The sequence below is a fragment of the Tachysurus fulvidraco genome, chromosome 1 (assembly GCF_022655615.1).
Source record: "Tachysurus fulvidraco isolate hzauxx_2018 chromosome 1, HZAU_PFXX_2.0, whole genome shotgun sequence".
NCBI classification, from domain to species: Eukaryota; Metazoa; Chordata; class Actinopteri; order Siluriformes; family Bagridae; genus Tachysurus; species Tachysurus fulvidraco.
In genome coordinates this window covers 43,615,413-43,629,975 of record NC_062518.1, presented here as the reverse complement: position 1 = coordinate 43,629,975, position 14,563 = coordinate 43,615,413, and the positions used below count along the sequence as shown (strand labels likewise).

General features: G+C 37.7%; 1 protein-coding gene across 1 annotated transcript; it reads left to right on the top strand.

Annotated features, from left to right (window-relative positions):
• Positions 1 to 11,706: 11,706 nt before the first annotated feature.
• LOC113662244 (galactose-specific lectin nattectin-like) lies at positions 11,707 to 14,108 on the top strand. Its single transcript, XM_047800788.1, has 8 exons — positions 11,707 to 11,766; positions 11,842 to 11,921; positions 12,155 to 12,175; positions 12,269 to 12,292; positions 13,038 to 13,147; positions 13,511 to 13,645; positions 13,764 to 13,875; positions 13,987 to 14,108. Exons 2-8 carry the CDS (start codon positions 11,861 to 11,863, stop codon positions 14,055 to 14,057), a joined length of 534 nt encoding a protein of 177 aa, XP_047656744.1. The 5' UTR covers positions 11,707 to 11,766; positions 11,842 to 11,860; the 3' UTR covers positions 14,058 to 14,108.
• The last annotated feature ends 455 nt before the right edge of the window (positions 14,109 to 14,563 follow it).

Here is a 14,563-nt window from a genome sequence, read left to right as displayed (position 1 = left end):
TGTATTGGTGTGTATGGGTGTGTATTGGTGTGTACTGGTGTGTACGGGTGTGATATACAAAGTCACAGTGATATACAAAGACACAGTGATATACAAAGTTACAGTGATATACAAAAACACAGTGATATACAAAGTCACAATGATATACAGACACAGTGATATACAAAGTCACAGTGATATACAACTTTACAGTGATATACAAAGACACAGTGATATACAAAGTCACAGTGATATACAAAGTCACAGTGATATACAGTCACAGTGATATACAACGTTACAGTGATATACAAAGTCACAGTGATATACAAAGTCACAGTGATATACACAGACACAGTGATATACAAAGACACAGTGATATACAAAGACACAGTGATATACAAAGTCACAGTGATATACAAAGTCACAGTGATATACAACGTTACAGTGATATACAGTCACAGTGATATACAAAGTCACAGTGATATACAAAGTCACAGTGATATACAAAGTCACAGTGATATACAACGTTACAGTGATATACAGTCACAGTGATATACAAAGTCACAGTGATATACAAAGTCACAGTGATATACAAAGTCACAGTGATATACAACGTTACAGTGATATACAGTCACAGTGATATACAAAGTCACAGTGATATACAAAGTCACAGTGATATACAAAGTCACAGTGATATACAAAGTCACAGTGATATACAACGTTACAGTGATATACAAAGACACAGTGATATACAAAGTCACAGTGATATACAGTCACAGTGATATACAAAGTCACAGTGATATACAAAGTCACAGTGATATACAAAGACACAGTGATATACAAAGTCACAGTGATATACAAAGTCACAATGATATACAGTCACAGTGATATACAAAGTCACAGTGATATACAAAGACACAGTGATATACAAAGACACAGTGATATACAAAGTCACAGTGATATACAAAGTCACAATGATATACAGTCACAGTGATATACAAAGTCACAGTGATATACAAAGACACAGTGATATACAAAGTCACAGTGATATACAAAGACACAGTGATATACAACGTTACAGTGATATACAAAGACAGTGATATACAAAGACACAGTGATATACAAAGTCACAGTGATATACAAAGTCACAGTGAAATACAAAGACACAGTGATATACAACGTTACAGTGATATACAAAGACACAGTGATATACAAAGTCACAGTGATATACAGTCACAGTGATATACAAAGTCACAGTGATATACAAAGTCACAGTGATATACAAAGACACAGTGATATACAAAGACACAGTGATATACAACGTTACAGTGATATACAAAGACACAGTGATATACAAAGTCACAGTGATATACAGTCACAGTGATATACAAAGTCACAGTGATATACAAAGACACAGTGATATACAAAGTCACAGTGATATACAAAGACACAGTGATATACAAAGTCACAATGATATACAGACACAGTGATATACAAAGTCACAGTGATATACAAAGACACAGTGATATACAAAGACACAGTGATATACACAGACACAGTGATATACAAAGTCACAGTGATATACAAAGACACAGTGATATACAACGTTACAGTGATATACAAAGTCACAATGATATACAAAGTCACAGTGATATACAAAGTTACAGTGATATACAAAGTCACAGTGATATACACAGACACAGTGATATACAAAGACACAGTGATATACAAAGACACAGTGATATACAAAGTCACAGTGATATACAAAGTCACAGTGATATACAAAGACACAGTGATATACAAAGACACAGTGATATACAAAGACACAGTGATATACAAAGTCACAGTGATATACAAAGTCACAGTGATATACAAAGTCACAGTGATATACAAAGACACAGTGATATACAAAGACACAGTGATATACAAAGACACAGTGATATACAAAGTCACAGTGATATACAAAGACACAGTGATATACAAAGTCACAGTGATATACAAAGACACAGTGATATACAAAGACACAGTGATATACAAAGTCACAGTGATATACAAAGTCACAGTGATATACAAAGTCACAGTGATATACAAAGACACAGTGATATACAAAGTCACAGTGATATACAAAGACACAGTGATATACAAAGACACAGTGATATACAACGTTACAGTGATATACAAAGTCACAGTGATATACAACGTTACAGTGATATACAAAGTCACAGTGATATACAAAGTCACAATGATATACAAAGTCACAGTGATATACAAAGTCACAGTGATATACAACGTTACAGTGATATACAAAGACACAGTGATATACAAAGTCACAGTGATATACAGTCACAGTGATATACAAAGACACAGTGATATACAAAGTCACAGTGATATACAAAGACACAGTGATATACAAAGTCACAGTGATATACAACGTTACAGTGATATACAAAGACACAGTGATATACAAAGACACAGTGATATACAAAGACACAGTGATATACAAAGACACAGTGATATACAAAGACACAGTGATATACAAAGTCACAGTGATATACAAAGTCACAGTGATATACAGTCACAGTGATATACAAAGTCACAGTGATATACAAAGTCACAGTGATATACAAAGTCACAGTGATATACAAAGTCACAATGATATACAGTCACAGTGATATACAAAGTCACAGTGATATACAAAGTCACAGTGATATACAAAGACACAGTGATATACAAAGTCACAGTGATATACAAAGACACAGTGATATACAACGTTACAGTGATATACAAAGACAGTGATATACAAAGACACAGTGATATACAAAGACACAGTGATATACAAAGTCACAGTGAAATACAAAGACACAGTGATATACAACGTTACAGTGATATACAGTCACAGTGATATACAAAGTCACAGTGATAAACAAAGTCACAGTGATATACAAAGACACAGTGATATACAAAGACACAGTGATATACAAAGACACAGTGATATACAAAGACACAGTGATATACAAAGTCACAGTGATAAACAAAGTCACAGTGATATACAAAGACACAGTGATATACAAAGTCACAGTGATATACAAAGTCACAGTGATATACAAAGTCACAGTGATATACAAAGTCACAGTGATATACAAAGTCACAGTGATATACAAAGACACAGTGATATACACAGACACAGTGATATACAAAGTCACAGTGATATACAAAGACACAGTGATATACAACGTTACAGTGATATACAAAGTCACAGTGATATACAGTCACAGTGATATACAGTCACAGTGATATACAAAGTCACAGTGATATACAAAGTCACAGTGATATACAGTCACAGTGATATACAGTCACAGTGATATACAAAGTCACAGTGATATACAAAGTCACAGTGATATACAGTCACAGTGATATACAGTCACAGTGATATACAAAGTCACAGTGATATACAAAGTCACAGTGATATACAGTCACAGTGATATACAGTCACAGTGATATACAAAGTCACAGTGATATACAAAGTCACAGTGATATACAGTCACAGTGATATACAGTCACAGTGATATACAAAGTCACAGTGATATACAAAGTCACAGTGATATACAAAGACACAGTGATATACAAAGACACAGTGATATACAAAGTCACAGTGATATACAAAGACACAGTGATATACAAAGACACAGTGATATACACAGTCACAGTGATATACAAAGTCACAGTGATATACAAAGACACAGTGATATACAAAGACACAGTGATATACAAAGACACAGTGATATACAAAGTTACAATGAAAAAGTGTCTTTTTGTTGTTTAATTAAATTTGCTAATTGAAGTGTTTCCTGAATAAGTGTTTCCTGTATATTGGTTTGTATTGGTGTGTATGTGTGTTTCAGACGTGTGTATGTGTGTGTGTGTTTGTGTGTGTGTCTCAGTCGTGTGGGTGTGTCTCTCAGACGTGTGTGAGTGTGTGTTTCAGACGTGTGTATGTGTGTGTTCGTGTGTTTGTCTCAGACGTGTGTGTGTCTCAGATGTGTGTAAGTGTGTGTTTCAGACTTGTGTGTGTGAGTGTGTGTGTGTGTCAGACGTGTGTGTGTGTGTCTCAGACATGGGTGTGTCTCAGACGTGTGTGTATGTGTGTGTTTGTGTGTTTCTCAGATGTGTGTGTGTCTCAGACATGTCTGTGTGTGTGTGTGTGTGTGTGTGAGTGTGTGTGTGTGAGTATGTGTGTGTCTCAGACGTATTTGTCAATTACATGCACTGTGAGCATTTGGAAGTAATTTGCTGCCATTAATATGAGCATTATTTCAATTGTAATAATTATGGGTTAAATGGTCAGAGCATGTGTAAGGTATTCTTAGACTGGACTTACTGCTGAGACACACACTACACACACTACACACACTACACACACATTTCATGCTCTCTTACACAGGTGCAGGTGTGAATGCCGCATCGCATCCCATCACATCGCATCACATGTCACCATGTCGGCTGTCACAAGACGCACCACTGACGACCATATCACGTGCGCACGTGTGAGCTTCGGTAATCCGACCCGCGTTTGGCTCGCACGCAGCGAATCAAATCACGCATGCCGAGATCGATAAGCGCTTGGACTGCACTCGTTTCCTGCCTTCGCTCTCTGCGGTTTGACCTCTGAGTGACCTCTGTGGAGTTGCAGTACAGATTTCAACTGTAGAAAACTACTTTGAACAACAAACTTTCTCATAACTTGTCAAGCTTGTGTTTGTGTGTGTGTGTGTGTGTGTGTGTGTGTGTGTGTGTGTGTGTGTGTGTGTGGGACTGAAAGTGTTCGTAGAGAACCTTCCTACAGCCAATCCTCTCCTCTTACTCCCTCTTAAGGACGTCTGCTACCAGAACAACGACGAGAACAAGACCACCGAAGCGAATTCCTCATCTCCAGCCGCCGACCCCGGAGGCCCATAAAAAGCCTTTTAAACAAAGAATTTAAAGAGCAGGGTTTGTGTAAACCGTGTTTGCAGGGGCGCTCGGTGAGAAAATGAAAGCCCTAATTGTTCGCATTCCAACAGTTTTCGATACATAAACGATTTGAAGATCAGCCGTGAAGGGGCCAGCTGTTAGTCATTTGGGGCGCAGATAATAATCAGAGCTTCATGCAAAGCAGTGTTCCTCTGACAGGCCTTGAGGCTCGAGCCTGCGCTGGGACGGGATCTGAGACGGTGAACCAACGCTTGGTTTAGTTTAAATAACCTTGGAATGGGTGTGTGTGTGTGTTGGGGGGGTTGTGTCTTCACACACACACACACACACACACACACACACACACACACACACACACACACACACACACACACACAGGCATACTGTCAGATGACCGCTAACGCTGAGTAAAGATGACCATATAGAGACAAGACGTATTATTTTTTCTCTTGATGTTTTGTTCAGACTGTTTTTACCCTCACTTACATATTTACGTATTTATTTGTTTATTTAAACCATTGTAAATGCATATAAAAGCCGTCTAGTTTTTGTTCTGTTTGTTTATTTACATTTTTTTTTGTTAATACATTTTATTTTATCAATTACAATTGATTTATTTATTTTTATTTTATTTCAGGAGATGACGCAGAATCTCTGTGCATGCCGTTTTATTAGAATTATTTATTGTTTGTTAAAATACAGCAGAAAATAAAACCTCTGTATAAATCTTTTTTTAATATTATTTGTTTGCTGTGATAATACTGGCGGTCAAGACATTTTTTGAGACAAAATCAAAAGATTTTTTAAATATTTAATTTGATGAATTTTATGTTGTGGGATCAAAACATAAACACAATTTGTTTTTCATAATCCAGGAGACAAGGGGAGTTTATCATTATTATTATTATTATTATTATTATTATTATTATTATTATTATTATTATTATTATTATTTCTATTATTATTATTATTATTATTATTATTATTATTATTATTATTATTTATTGTATTTGTTAAAATCTATATATACAGCTTTTTATTATGAATTTTTTGTGCTATCTATCTATCTATCTATCTATCTATCTATCTATCTATCTATCTATCTATCTATCTATCTATCTATCTATCTATCTATCTATCTATCTATGCTGTCATAAGTAAAATAAATAACTTTATGCAGATGTTTCTGCACCAGATACTAAAGAAGAACAAACCCTGCACACATCTGTCTCAGATATCTCCGTGTAGGCTCCACATGCGACGGCTGATATTTATAAGGCCGTGAAATCAGCACTGACAAGCTCCATACACAAACGCCGCAAACCGTCACAACATGATGTCTGTATCAGGGCGAGTAACGGCTTGGCTACACGACCGGCGTGTCAGCATGACTTAGCCTGCTAGAGCGTAAACCTAGCATGGCATCATCTATAAAGATCGCAGAGTTAGGAGAGAAATCAGAAAGCGTCGCCTGGAGGACGTGGAGTGGAAGCAGCTGCGGCGTTCCTGTAAGTCCGAAACGTGGTGTAGAACCCACAGACCTGCTGTCACTCTGAGGGTCACAGCACGGGCTCTTCGGCAGAGCTCGCTATGGTTCTCTGAGGTAATCCGGTTTCACACCCCAGGCAGCCGTGAAGCTGTTCGACTGGAAGAAGTTCACACAGTGATACACTCAGAGCAGCAGGAGCTTTTTCTTCAGGATATTTCACCATTTCTCCTCAGTGCTACCAAATAACAGACCATTCAGGAACTAATGTGTCATCTGGGGAATTCAAACAGCATGACAATGCAGCTGTGCACAAAGCACACAGCTCCATCAAGTCATGGTGTGGAGGGGAAGAACTCAAGAGCTCTGATTCTGACTCAACACCGTTCACTACACCGACTCAACTCCGACTCGAACTGGAGTCTCCTCAATGTCTCAAAATCAGAATCTGATCTCTTCACAGAAGAGAAGAGACAAGAAGAGAAGAAGAGTGTAGAGGAGAAGAGAAGAGAAGAGAAGAGAAGAGAAGAGAAGAGAAGTGAGGAAGAGAAGAGGAGAAGAGAAGAGAGGAGTGTAGAGGAGAAAGCAGATTAGTCACAGCTAGAATGCGTTTAAGGACAAGTATGGACAAAGAGATAAGAGAAGAGAAGAGAAGAGAATATGAAGAGATTTTTTAGATAGGATGTAGAGATCCTGAGAAGAGAATCACGAGTCTTCTAGCCTATACTTAGCTGCTATTGAGGATTATCATCGAAGCTCCCCGATAGCTCTGATACGACAATATAAGATTCTACAGATTATCCTCGAATACGACGATTTGGCGCCTCTCCTAGATCGCCTTTTCTTCTCCCTCTCACCTTCCTCCCTCCTCATCTCTTCTCCTCTCCTCCCTCTCTTCTCCTCTCCTCTCCCTCCTCTCCTCGTCTTCTCCCTCTTCTTCTCCTCTCCTCTCCCCCTCTTTTCTCTCCTCTCCTCTCTCCCCTCCTCTTTATCTAATATCATATACAGGCTCTTCTTTTTCTCCTCTCCTCTCTCCTCCCTCCTTTCTCTTCCCCTCTCCTCTCCTCCTTCTACTACTCCTCTCTTCTCCTCTTTCTTTCGTCCTCCTCTCCGCTCCCTCCTCTCCTCTCCTCTCCTCTCCTCGCCTCTCCTCGCAGTCGTCCTCCCCCCTCCTCTCTTATCCTAGAAGAGAAGAGAAGAGGAGAGAAGAGAAGAGAAAAGAAAAGAGGAGTGGAGCTTATGGTGCCCTGATGGTGATTGGGAAACATACCTAAATAGAAAGAAATCCAATACAATGTTAATTTTCTACGATAAAAAAAAAGTCCAGTTCTTCGCTTCTCTGTTACAAAGCTGGTGATCTGGTCGCTTCTCCTGACGTGTGTCTACATCCCCGGGACAAGCTGCTGGCCCCCAGGGCTTATGTTCTCCTGACAGGTAGGTTACCACTCATTCAGAGGATTAGCATGATCCTGTAACATCCCTCCCTCCATCCCTCTCCACTGGAATGTGTCCTGGCCTAAAGTGTGAAAAGCTGAGCCGGAGCGAGGCGGGACACATGACCTGCAGCGAAGAGGAGAGGTTAAAGGCGCGGAGGAAGTGTCTTCCTGTCCCGGATACCGCACCCGTTTTCACATCGCGCTGAAGGACTGGGGTCAGCGCAGAAGGCCAGGAAGAGGTGCATTACAAAGGAGGTGGAAGGTGGAAGACATTTCAAGGCACACAAAAGAGAGAGGTGCTTAATGGTGGCCAGCTAGAGTTAGTGTTCAGGGTGGTGTTGTGTTACATCGGATAAGTAAAGAACAAACACAGCGCTGTCATTTCCTGGGAAGAGCATCCTACAGCACCAAAGCAAATCAAATCTCACTCCAGCTTCAAATTTCTACTTAGAAGACCAACAAAACATGACAGGAAATGGTTTTATTTAAATGATGAAATGAACTTTCCTTCTTTTTATTATCGTGTCCATGTCGACGATCGGACGTCTTCAGGGCTGTCAAGTGTCACGCATTGAGAGTGACAGTCACGCATTTGGGTCTTTTTGTCACGCTCTCACGCCACACATCGTATTCCTCATGCAGAAAAACCGACTATTTGTCATGTATCTAATAAGCCGCAGCGCCCAAAATGTATCAGTCCGCACCGCTGTCTCTACGGAACCGGGCAGGAATCGAGCGCGTCTCAGTTCTTAGTCGAGCCTGACACTTATCAGCCAATCAAAAAAAAAAGAGGCTACATGATAGCCAATCAGAAAATAGCACTATCTGGGTAAGATTTAACGCAACAACCGATGGAAAAAAAAAAAAAAACATTCATTAGCGAGAGTATTTTCGATGGTCGGTGTAAACAACACGAAACAGCTCGTCTCTGGACGGGACATTGTCCTCAATCATGACCGTAAAAATGTCTGGGCTTGAGCTGAACTGTTTTATATGTGAGCAACATTACAAATGATACAAAGGAGTCCAAAAAAGTCAACAAACACTTACAATAAACACCACCACATAATAAACAATAACATAACCCTTACGATAAACAACATGTCACGCTTGCCTCTCTTCTAAACTCGAGAGCCCTGCGACTTTGTCACGTCTCAGTCCACAGCGGCGTTAATATGAAGCTCATCTGAAAACTAGACACTCGGGACAGAAAAGCAGACGCTCTGATTGGTCAGAAGGTGTTGAGTCATTTCTTATAAGAAAGAAAATGGATGGATGAAAGTCAGCAGTTACAACGAGTTAACACTGGAGACTCCTTCTTAAATGTTAAACAAACCCTGAACTTATCAACGATCATTCACGCCGTCGTTTTGTTTTATGTGACGCTTCTGACGCACACGTCCTTGTGTGAGCTGTTACTAAGCAACCGGGATTATAAAAGTGCATTCTGTGATCTCTCTGTAACTCCGTGTGCACGGATTTAGAGAAAGAATTAAGTTCGGACGTTCCGTGTGTCGGATGCTACACATTTCTACACCATCTGTCGGGGTGACAATCAGTACGATTGTTAATAGTAAACATCCACAGCTGGCTCGGAGGAATTATTACACACTGTGAATGCAGCAGGAATGAAGAAGGCCATACCTGGAACATGAGACTGATAAATCAGATATCGGAGACGACGCACCGTGGCCTTGATGGCTTGATGCGGAAAAACGGGGATCAGAGCTTGAAGGCGTCTGTGGAATGAGAGAGAGAGAGAGAGAGAGAGAGAGAGAGAGAGAGAGAGAGAGAGAGAGAGAGAGAGAGAGAGAGAGAGAGAGAGAGAGGATGGGTTTTTTGAAGGACACAGAATCTCGGGCGCCATGAGGTAGAACTCGTGAAATGCTACGCCGTCGTCCCTCAGACTAAAGGGGTATGAGAAGGGAACAAGGAGAGGCCATGCTGAACATTAATCACTCAGTGTGTGTGTGTGTGTGTGTGTGTGTGTGTGTGTGTGTGTGTGTGTGTGTGTGTGTGTGTGTGTGTGTGAGCAAGTGTCATCCTGCATGTCCTGCCGTGTGCTACTGTGGGTGTAACCAGAGAGAGACAGACACACAGACAGAAAGAAGACACGGTGTGTGACACAATACACCCGGAGAAAGAAGTTTAAACAGCTGAAACATGACGTGGTTTAAAAATACACAGAAATGTCACCTTTTTTATGATGAAATGACTCTTTCTATGTTAAGGAAATTGAAGTTACAGTAAAAATGGCTGGACGTCATGTTTTTGCTTTAGTCTCCCACTTCACCTCCTTCCTTCATCCAACAGATACCAACATGCTTTACTCTGTTAATGAAGACAGTCAACCGTACAAGGTATTTTATAAATAATCAATGTTTTCTGACCAATCAGCTTCGAGAACAGCACCGTGGTCTAAATACAAATCAAACCAACGAAACCTCATTTCCTGTTTGAGACGAGACAAGAAATACTGAGGACTTTTTATTTACTTACCTGCTTAGAGTAAGTGACTGCTTCGACTATTTACAGTTATTTACTAAATATATATATGTATATATATATTCACAACCAAACAGCATCTATTTATTCCTCATAATAATAATCAGTTTCTTCACTTTTTTTAATTTATTTTTTATAAGCATTTCTTTTGTGTATTATTAGTAATTTAAATTGACATGCTTAATCTGGAAGTAACGAACAGCTCTTTAAATTGTAGAAACATTTTCATTAAACCTTTAATGTATAATTATATTCCTTTACCTTCTTGCTGCACCTTTATAATATTACACCTTTAAAAATTCTCTGTAATATGTAATAAAACATAATGACTATTATATGACACTGAGCATCTTGATAGATTAGATAAATTCTCTTCCTTCTGGGACATCATCCATTATAAAGTTCTATTGATAAGGATGCATCAATATAAAGTTATATCTTAGTTTACAATTATTTACAATTTGACCCCTGATCACACACACACACACACACACACACACACACACACACACACACACACACACACACACACACACACACACACACACACACATGCACGCACACACACGCACACAGACACAAATATAAGGTCATTTATTCCCGCAGCCATCAAACTGCACTCTTACTCCACTGTAATCAAACTTGCACCTTAGCCTATCTACTGTATAGATGTATATGATACATACTATATACTGTAGGTTTACTCTTCATATTATACTCATTCTAGACTTACAGTTTTTTTTTTTGTTTTTTTGGTTTAAATTTTTTATTGTCAAAATTTTCAATATTTTAATATTTTAACTTCATCTTATTTGTTATGTTCATTTGATTCTTTATTCGGTTTGGATTTTGTTTTCCCTTAATAACAAAAACCTTCATTTAAAAAATTAAAACATCCGGAAGGAACAAACACTTTTTCACACCACTGTATATTTAAAAATATTACATCTCATCAACATCTATAAGTAGAAAGTAATAAAAGTAACAAAAATCTCATTGTAATCTCACACATTTCCTAACAAAAATCCCACTTGCATTTGTAACTGTGGCCTAAGTGTCCAAATATACTTGGGGGCAACAGCACAGTTGTAGTTTTGTCTAAATATACTTTCCTCCTTAATCCATGTCTGAATGTACATTAACATTAAATGTGTGAAATTAATTACATGTCCAAACATTATAATATGCTTCGTCAGCTCAAATATTCCATGTCCTTATCTTTGCATCTTCACAGAACGTTTACAACATTGTGCATTGTGCAATTATCATTTATATGTTTTAGATAAAAAACATTTCTGGGAAAGAGGATGTTCCTGACAGTATCACTATATAAGCATCATCACTTACCTTAATTTGTTACATCAAGCGAGTAAACCCTCCTGATTAGATGTAAGTGGAGTTGTGGTGAGGTATAACATACACAATTCTTATTACATTAATACAAATCATGCTTTTCTCTTCCAGTGCGTTAAAACATAGAACTATGGCTTCTCAGACCAAAGTGGTGATGCTTCTTATTCTCGCCACAGCAGGAGCAGCTTTGGGTAAGAATCTTAACTCTATTAAGGATATTAGGATATAACTAAAACTAAAATTGTTAGTGAATGTTATATACATTTTATGTTAAATATTAATACTAATTTTGTTTGTTTGAAAGTATATTATTAATAAAAATATAAGTTGGTTCTCATTGTGCAATTCATCATCTGTATCTATAAATAACATCCAAAAAAATAATTGACCAAAGATGATGATTTTTCCCCAATTCCCTTTTAAGCTGTGGCGAACACATCATCAGGTAAAAGAAATATATTAAATTCTTGAAAAGCAGCTAAATTGTAATTGTAACCACCAGGACTTACATTACTCTTTCCTTTCTTCTGGTTTCTAGAGGCTGATCCTGACACTGTGAAAGGTAATTACAATACCTGCACAGATCAGTATGATATTAAGAATACATCATTTGTACCAGCTTTACTTTATTTTTATTTAATTTATTTATTTAAACTGATGATTTCCTATTACAGAAGGTATAAATATACAAAACCATCGGGGTAACATAGTGGTTATTTTTATTTCATCACCACAGAGTCTTAATGCTGCAAATTAATGTATTAAGGCCATAACTGAATGAATAAGGGCTGCAAGGTAATTTTAGCAGCCAAAAATTAATATTCTGAGACCAAAAGCTAAAAGATTAAAGCAAGAATCATGTTGTTAAGAACTATCTTCCATTTAGAGGTCTTGTAAGTGATGGTTTGGCCCCCAACATAGCCCTTTAACAGAAGGATTTAACAGAAAGATTTTATGCGTTAAAACTTTACACAGTACTGTATGTCTTTATGCAATGTTTTATGGCCAGCAAAGTTTACTTTATGGCCAGAATTATGCTGTTCTACTTTTAGTCCCACTTTGATGTGATAATAGGCTCTACAAGGTCCACAGAGGACACTTGGGTTCTTTTACTACACTTTTGGGAAACCATGTCTTTATAGATTTGTTTTGTGCACAGGGACATTGTCATACTGGTTCTAGTGAAGAAAAAGTGTAATGCAAATTGTAATTGTAAAGACAAGTGTGTGTATGTACATACATGTATGTAAATATGAATGTGTACCTGTGTGTACATACTGTATATATAATATTGTATATCTTTCTAGATCAGGCAGCAATGCTTGCATTTTCTAACAAATGCCCATTTGGATGGTCCTACTATTCTGGTCGCTGCTACTTGTACAACGCCGTCAGACTGGATTGGGCTTCTGCAGAGGTTTATTTTAATTCTTTCCAACTGTATTTAAATTTTCTCTATTTACAGAAAGGTAAAAAAATGTTTATTTATTAGCATATCACTGGTGGAATGGGGTATTAAACACTCAGTTAAATGTTATATTTGCAAAAGGCTGTGAATATTAACACAATAACAGGACAGGACAGAAAATTCATTCATTCATTCATTTTCTACCGCTTATCTAAACTACCTCGGGTCACGGGGAGCCTGTGCCTATCTAACCTGTATAAAGTTTAAAATGAGATTTATTTATGAGATTTATATAGTGTCAGTTCCTTAATTGTGCATAAGAACTGCAGGTAAGAACATGCAATGATGTTACAGTTCTGTTTGTTTTTCTAGACATTCTGTCAGAATTTTGATGCACACTTGGTCTCAATACACAACGAGAATGAACATCAGCAGATAAGGGCTCTTATCCGTGCTTATGACCCCACAGAGGCTCTAACATACATTGGCCTCAGTGACTGTCAGAAGGTAAGCAGGGGATCATCTGACTGTATGGTGCATGATTTATTGATTTAAACATGGTAAAAAAATAAATAAAAAAATAATCATCTATAACACCTTGTAATTTCCTCTGCTCACCTTTCAGGTTTTTCAATTCTTTTGGACTGATGGCACCAAATTGACTTTCACCAAGTGGAATCCAGGACAACCAGATAATTATAATAACGGAGAGCGCTGTGTGCATATAAACTTTGATAGTAAGCAAACATTCTTACAGCTGTCTTTATCTTAATAGCTTGTGTTATGTTGCTTTTGTTTGAACTCAAATACCATGACATTTATGAGTTTATATTTTCTGTTATCTGTAGCCATGAAAAACTGGAATGATGGTTCTTGTGTCGATTCCCTTGCCTCTGTGTGTGCCAAGAAAAGTTACTGAAAATCTTCCTGCATCTCACCAAATATAATACAATATTTTTCCTCTTCACTGATGAATTTATAAAATGATTCTGTGGCAGTCTTCCATAACTTCAGCAATAAAAAAAATCAAAAAAATTTTTTTATTCATGGTTATTTCATTTTTATATACACTCTCAGAGAGATAGATCCATCTAACACATCACACATGCAGAATCACACATGCAGAATTGTTTTGTCAAAACATCCCAAGATCCCTTAAGGTGATATTTTAACATGGGTTCTGGGGACACCAGGGGTCTGAGAGGTATAATATTTTTTAATATTTATATAACCAGATATAATACTGTACTGAAGTTTAAAGGCATAAATATTGAGGTCTAAACTGGTCTATGACTAACAACCAACAACAACTTCAGTGGGTTTAAATGTTTGGGCCAACAACCTGAGCTGGATGTCAGCAGGGTCCAGTGTCCCAATATGGTATTACTTGTTCAATGGTACAACACGACTGAGTTTAGATATTAC

Coding starts and splice junctions, on each gene's coding strand:
- LOC113662244 (XM_047800788.1), top strand. CDS start 11,861: ATGGCTTCTCAGACCAAAGTGGTGATGCTTCTTATTCTCGCCACAGCA. Junction 11,922..12,154: donor CACAGCAGGAGCAGCTTTGG/GTAAGAATCTTA, acceptor TTCCCTTTTAAG/CTGTGGCGAACACATCATCA. Junction 13,148..13,510: donor TGGATTGGGCTTCTGCAGAG/GTTTATTTTAAT, acceptor TTGTTTTTCTAG/ACATTCTGTCAGAATTTTGA.